We start from the raw sequence: 7164 nt of genomic DNA, 5'->3' as shown, positions 1-7164 counted from the left end.
AATGAAGTACTATTCAGCCATTAGAAACAATGAATTCATGAAATTCTTAGGCAAATGGATGGAGCTAGAGAACATCATACTAAGTGAGGTAACCCAAACTCAAAAGGTGAATCATGGTATGCACTCACTAATAAGTGGATATTAACCTAGAAAACTGGAATAAAATTATTGATAAAAGTTCATATTTATTGTTAAGTTACACTTCCTTAGATATATAAACCAAGTAATGAAAAATTATGGACACTGTTGAGAAAAAAATAATTTATTATATATGTGATAAGCCATTACAATGTATCTCCAAACACTAATTTGAAGATATGTAACTTTTTAATGCTTTCAAAGTTGTTACGCACAGTTCCATAGTCCAGGCAGTCAATTTCTTCTCTCAAAGTTCCACAGTACTTGAAAGATACAGAATTCAGAAGGAACCTAAAACACCACAAAGTCCCATTAAAAATAATAATAATAATTCAGTTAATTAACTTTTAAAAGCCCAGATATTTATTTGCAGAAAATTAGTGAATCATGCCAGTACAAGATATATGTAAAGAAAGGCTACTTAAAGTACTAAAAACTAAAATATTTCAATTGTGAATATAAAGAGACTGCAATTTCAATTTGGTAAGCTTCTACTGTTAGGGTGATAATGACAGAATTATGAGGAGTTTTAAAGCACTTATAATAGTAACAATTCCCGTAAAATCTTGAGTATTTTTATTTTCCTAAAAAACAACACAAAACAAAACAAAAAACTGTCAGCAGTCCTTTCTAAGGGAAACTTTCAAATTATAAGACATTATATTTCAGTGATTCTGATTTATTTAGCTCTGAGAGAAAATCTAGACCCTAGAAATATTTGTACATAGACTATCTTCCTTAGTGGTTCTCTCTATATTCATATACTAGAATCAATCTCTAAGACAGAAAACAAACATCAACAGGTAATACATTATGTATTTTAAAATTCTCAGAATTTAAATGTGCGTATTTGGAGACTGGCTGTTCCGGGAGATTCTAGTAATCATACAGCCAGAATCATTGTTCTTATTTCTGGAAGATAATTTACTAACTATATAACTATATAAACATGTCTTCTCTATTATTCTTTTCATGTGTATGTATTTAAATTTTGTTTTTTGGAGTTTTCTTATTTCAAAAAGGCAAAAAGTAAAGGATTCTTCTACTTGTCAAAGGCATTCAATCAATCTTTCTGTATCTTAAGGTTTTCTATAGAAATCTTGTTAGCTTTCAATATATTTACTATTAAAAGAAAAAAAATCTTTTCCCAGTCAAATTTTACAACATGCTAGACAGAACAATTATGCTGGATAGTTTTAATTATCAACTTGACACAACATTGGATTACCTGGGAAAAGTCTTAATAAAGCAATATCTAGACCATTTTGGTCTTGACTGTTCACTGATGTGAGATCCAACCAATTGTGGGTAGCACCATCTCTTAGGAAAGGGGACCATGAATAGTGTACAACAGGAAAAGCTAGCTCAGACTAGGCAAGCTACCAGTTCATTCTCTCTCTGCTCTTGACTGGATATTATGCTTTAGATTCATGCCTTGACCTCCCCACAGCAATGAACTGTAAATTCTAAGCCAAATAAATCCCTTCTTCTTCTTCACTAAGTCACTTTTTGGTCAGGGGATTTGTCACAGCAACAAAAATGAAACTAAAGCAACACCTAAATGGGATGTAACACAAAGCAGGAAGCACGTTCCTGAAGAAATTCACATATACAAGAAATATTACCATATTCTGTGGTCAAGCAATTGTATATACCAAGTGACCTGATTCACTAACTTTCCCTGATAAAAATTCATTTGATTTATATGATAGCATAGAAAATTAACCAGGGAATATAAAATACATGTAAAATTTTTGTCCAGGAAACAAAACTAATTTGAGAAATGTTTCATTTGAATAAAGTATAAAAAAATACTTAATCTGGATAAGTGATAGAAGGTAAACAAAGAACTTCTAGAAAACAAAATGAAACAAACAAAACCACTGCCCCAAAAGGATACAACAAGAAAGGATACACTTGTATGACAGTATTACAGCAGTATTTACGCAGGAATGCTTCTAAAGAAGAACAGCAGAATGTAATTTATTTTTTTTCTAATCTTTAGTAATAGATTTCTAAACAACTTACTAAAATACAGACTGAAATTCATTCTTTTTTCTGTAGAGCATTTTTGAAACATCTGACTCTCTTGACAATAAACTTAAATATTCCAAGAAATTCACAAAGGGTAAGCAAATATTTCTATTCTGTTACTTTTTCTCAGCTAAACAGCAATTTTGACTAATGTTCCTCCAGGTTCTAAGAATAAAATAACTAAAAGTAAAATATCTCTAACTATCCCCCCCCCAAGAAATCCAGAAATAACTCTTTCCAATGATTTTTCAAAGTAACAACTTAAAAATTTAAAATCAATTCCACTACTTGAAATCATTCATTCACTTAGGCATTAAAAATACCTGTCCCAAACAATTTATAACTCAAAATCATATTTTTGTGAAGAATGTTAATAATATATGGGGTGAAATAAATATCACTGTAGAATTTTAATAACTGTTTGCTTCAGTTCTGAAAATGTGGTCCTTGGATCAAACACCTCACTGCTACCTATGAACTCAATGATTGTGCAATTGGTCAGATGGCTGGATACCCTAATATCTCTGGCTTTCAGATACGGTTTCTTGCAATACTTGCAATTACTGCATGCTAAGAAATCCCTTACTGATAGGATAAATGGGGCTACTGGTCACCCACCTCAGAATTACTGACTCAGAAATGCTTGAAGGGAAGGGCCAGCAATCTCTTCAAGTGATTACAACACAGGTTAGATATTCAAAACATCATGCAAAAAACATAAAATAACAACCAATACTTTCTATTTATAAAATCTTCTAAAATTATTACATACAAGCTTATTTTAATCTAGTAATAATTTTGAAGTTAATGAAAATGAACAGTATACACAGAAATCTTCTTAAAAACTAATATCTGAATTAGTAATCTGTAAGACTTTTATATTTCCTTACATTTACTCCAAGAAGATGTCTTATCACTTAAATGTTAAAAGGATGCACACTTACCTTTGTTGGTATCACTTTCGTTTTCCTTCTTTAGAATCTTGTTTTGGTCTAGCAGATCGAGCAAACTGCTAATATGTTAACATTAAGGCTTCCATAATGAATATAAAAGGGATATTTTTTTAGATAAGAAGATCTAATATACAAGAATATATAATACAATACTAATATCTACTATAGAAGCCTTAAAAATTATTTTCCATAACTCTTGCATGATCTTCACAATTTGACAAAAATAGAAAACACCTTCCTTTCCTTATAATGTCATTTTTGTCATCCATACTTTCACTGATTTCTAATCTAAAACCTGAATTTACTACTACAAGAGAGTTACGCATTGATCTATCTTGTTCACTGAAATACCAAAAGCAGAAATGTAAATTAAACTACAGTGGAATCCCTTCCAGTGACTCCAAGTATATTTCTAGATCGTATGCCTTAAATTTAACATGAGGAAATAATTTAGAGCTGCATAAATGTGTAAACTTAGCTGGACTTCACTTTACATTGCTAAAGTTATGATATTTTCAAATAATTAAGTTTGTCATCTGACTGAGCTAAGGCATGTTTAACTGTTAAGTAACAACTCAAGTGTGAATAGCAATTATTGATATTAATGATAACTTGATATTAGTTATTTATAGCCTACTGCTAAAAAGCATATGGCTTTAGGATGGATTGGTTTAAAGGATACAACCACCATGGGTTTTCCAAAAAGAACATAGCCATTAGCTTCTTTCAATGCTTTAGCCGCTGCCTTTTCATTTGGAAGTCCAATGAAAGCTTGTCCTTTCATGCGTCCTTCTTTCATTAAGCGAATATCAAACCTAGATGTAATAAATAAATGAATACAGCCCATCATCTTTAAAATCATGTATCAAAAATAGTAACAATCTAAAATTTTACTATTTCAAAGTAACAACATAACTATTCAACATTAGAATTAGATAACTGAAAATTCTATTTTGTACTGGTCTTAACAAGTAACAATTATGTTATGCTTAAAATTTTTAAATTATACCATTAGCAAGTATATAAGTAAAATCTTACTTTGTGGTTGTATTATGATCCAGGGTTCTACTATCAGTAAATCAAGCTAAAATTGTTGTTTGTTTGCTTAAGGCTTTTTGTTTTTGTTTTTCAAGATAGGTTTTCTCTGTGTAGTCCTGGCTGTCCTCAGTCTCTCTTTGCAGATCAGACCTGCCTCTGCCTCTCCACTGCTGGAATTCAAGGCATGTACTACTACCGCCCAGCAAATTTTTTAACTAATCATACCTGGCAATGAGTTCAATATTATATACTCAAGTGATTTAAAAAATAAGTATATAAATAGAAACTAAGTAATTGATTTACATTATTGGCTTTATATTATTATAAACATTTACAAACTTTTAGAGTATAGAGGGGACTTATCAGATATTCAAAGCTAACATCTTATTAATGATACCTAAAAACGGAATGACTCTTCTAATCACCGGGCCTAAGTCACATGTTATTCCTAGTTTTATCCTCCCAGTATCTTATTTATTCATTCTATAGCATATTCATTAACATTTTTGAGAAAAAACTTATGAGCTATTATAAAAATAAAATTATCACATGATCTAATATTATAAGCCAAATAAATATAAAACAAATACTATCAATTGATGAGGTTAAGTAACAGCTCAACTGGAAAAGTGCTTGCTTTGATCAATCCTTTAAACACTCATTGAAAAAAACGTAACAAAAAGCTGGGCAGAGTTGATATATGCTCATAATTACAAAACCAGAGGGCCAGAAACACATGGCCACTGACTTACTGGCCAGCCTGACTCACCAACTTGCCAATTATTAGGTCAATAAAAACCATTGTCTCAAACAAACAAGCAAAAAAATGCAAAAAAAAAAAAAAGAAAGCGCATATATATGTGTGTTTTACACACACACACACATACACACACACGTAAAAATGAAGTGAATTTTATTTTTTAAATATAGTTACTGGTCTCATAGATTAAAAATCATTTGTAGCTCTATAACCTTTTTCCAAATGGAATTTTTCTTTCACCTCAAATTTTAATTATGGGCAATATAACCTTTACAGTATACACCTGTTTTTGTAGTTGTACATGTGAACAAAACTATATCCAAAAAGAGGTAAGGCAGGGAAGGTTGATTTTACTTAAAATTAAGATAAAATTAAATGGCTAAAGCCATTTTTAGAAATGCAAATCCATGAGGCCTGACACAGCTAGAAAACCTATTTTTGGAGATGGGTCAAGGAAACAAGCTCTCCAAGTAGTTCTCAGGCAATGTGAAAAGTAATAATGTTTTAGTGTCAAGGGCTTTGAGACAAAACTTACTATAAAATTTGCATTTGTAAGTAAGGTTTTAGAAGAATATAGCCATAAACATTTCTTAATATACACTTTATTTCAAAGTAGGAAAAGTTGAACTAACAAATATCTAATTTAAAATATTAAAAATTTCATTTGCTCATTTATATAGAAATTTGTCTATCCCTGTTCTAGATTTCTAAAGGGATTTTTATGTAAAGGAACAGATAATTCATTATGTTTTAGCACGAAAGAAAAAAAATCAAGCATAACAAAACATGATAAATTTGTAATAGATAAAATACAATATGAATTAAAACTACCACTTACATTATCCGCTGTGTTTCTGAAGAAAAGTCAACATATCTTCCAAAGATAAATTTAAGGTCCTAGAATTAGAAATTTTTTTTAAAAAGGAAAAGACAAATTAGAAACCCAGAGGGAAAAGTAAATAACAAAATCAAGGGCACAGGCCACCTTACCTTTTCTTGAACGTGTCTAGCTAAATTCTTTACATAAATTCTGCAGTTTGGTTCACCAGGTTCGTAACTTCTGAAAACTGAAAGTGTTTCCATTTCTTTTTAAGAACAAAACAAGGCAAAATATAAAATTAAAATCTTTTTAGTAATTTTTAAAGTAAAATTGTATCATTCCATTGTAACTGGTAAAAAGGCAAAAATAAGCTTTATAAAAATGTTAACAGCACACAATAGTTGCAATATTTCTCAATTACACAGACCTAAAAGCCATATAAAAATTCTTTGAGGAGTCAGTTTATCTTAAATATGTGATAACCACTTATGTAATAACTCTGCTAGATCAGGACGGGAGTGGGGTGGGGAGGATGGCTGGGTGGCCATGAGAATGAATGGAAATATGCAACTGATAGAGGGGGTGAGGCATCTCCAGGAAGAAATGGAGACCCAGGAAAGGGGAGAGGCCCAAAAATCAATGAGACTCACGGCAAGGCTAACTCCTATGGCCAGGTAGGAATCCCAGTGAAGTGATAGGGATACCAACCTACCCACAAAACTTTTGACTCAAAACGTCTCCTGTCTACAAGAAATGCAGGGATTAGGACAGAGCAGAGACTGTGGAAATAATCAATAGCTGGCCCAACTTGAGACAAGAACCAATCCCTGACACTATTAATGATACTCTGTTATGCTTGCAACAGGAGCCTAACATGGCTGTCCTCTGAGAGGTTCTACTCAGCAGCTGACTCAGACATAGGCAAACACCCACAGCCAAACAGTGGGTGGAGCTTAGGGACAGTTGTGCAAGAACAGGAGGAAGGATTACAGCCTCTAAGGAAATAGGAACTCCACAGAAGACTAACAGAATCAACTAACTTGGATGGACCCTTGGGGATCTTTGGTTGGTGGGGACTGAACCACCAACCGAAGAACATACACAGGCTGGCTCCACGCCACACATATTTAGAAGATGTGCAGTTTGTTCATGTGGGTCTCAAACAACTGGAGTGGGAGTTATCCCAAATGCTGTGGCCTGTATATGGGGTATGTTCTTGTCTGGCTTCAGGAGAGGAAATGCCTAGCCTCCCAGAGACTTGAACTATTAGAATGGGAGGAGACCCACGGGGTTCCCACCTACTCAGAGAAGTGGAGGGGGAAGGGAGGAGGGAGTGAACAGGAGGGGGTAAGTGAGTTGGATGTAAAATGAATGAATGAATGAATGAATGAATGAATGAAAAAAATTATTTCCCAAATCAT

General features: G+C 32.5%; 1 protein-coding gene across 2 annotated transcripts in view; it reads right to left on the bottom strand.

Moving 5' to 3' along the window:
* Positions 1-241: 241 nt before the first annotated feature.
* Positions 242-7164, bottom strand: part of Rnpc3 (RNA binding region (RNP1, RRM) containing 3) — a 28843-nt gene continuing 21920 nt past the window's right edge. Inside the window, exons 11-15 of one of the 2 annotated variants that reach the window (XM_052179403.1) lie at positions 5914-6008; positions 5762-5820; positions 3808-3940; positions 3117-3184; positions 242-2096 (exon numbers count right to left, since the gene is read on the bottom strand). In XM_052179403.1, coding sequence (XP_052035363.1) covers positions 3128-3184; positions 3808-3940; positions 5762-5820; positions 5914-6008 — 344 coding nt within the window. In that variant the 3' untranslated portion in view covers positions 242-2096; positions 3117-3127. The remainder of the gene's footprint in view (positions 2097-3116; positions 3185-3807; positions 3941-5761; positions 5821-5913; positions 6009-7164) is intronic. The other variant, XM_052179402.1, reaches the window with a different exon arrangement.

The sequence above is a fragment of the Apodemus sylvaticus genome, chromosome 4, assembly GCF_947179515.1.
Source record: "Apodemus sylvaticus chromosome 4, mApoSyl1.1, whole genome shotgun sequence".
Classification (NCBI taxonomy): Eukaryota; Metazoa; Chordata; class Mammalia; order Rodentia; family Muridae; genus Apodemus; species Apodemus sylvaticus.
Note: the sequence above shows the minus strand (reverse complement) of the source record. Positions and strands in the feature narration are given on the sequence as shown.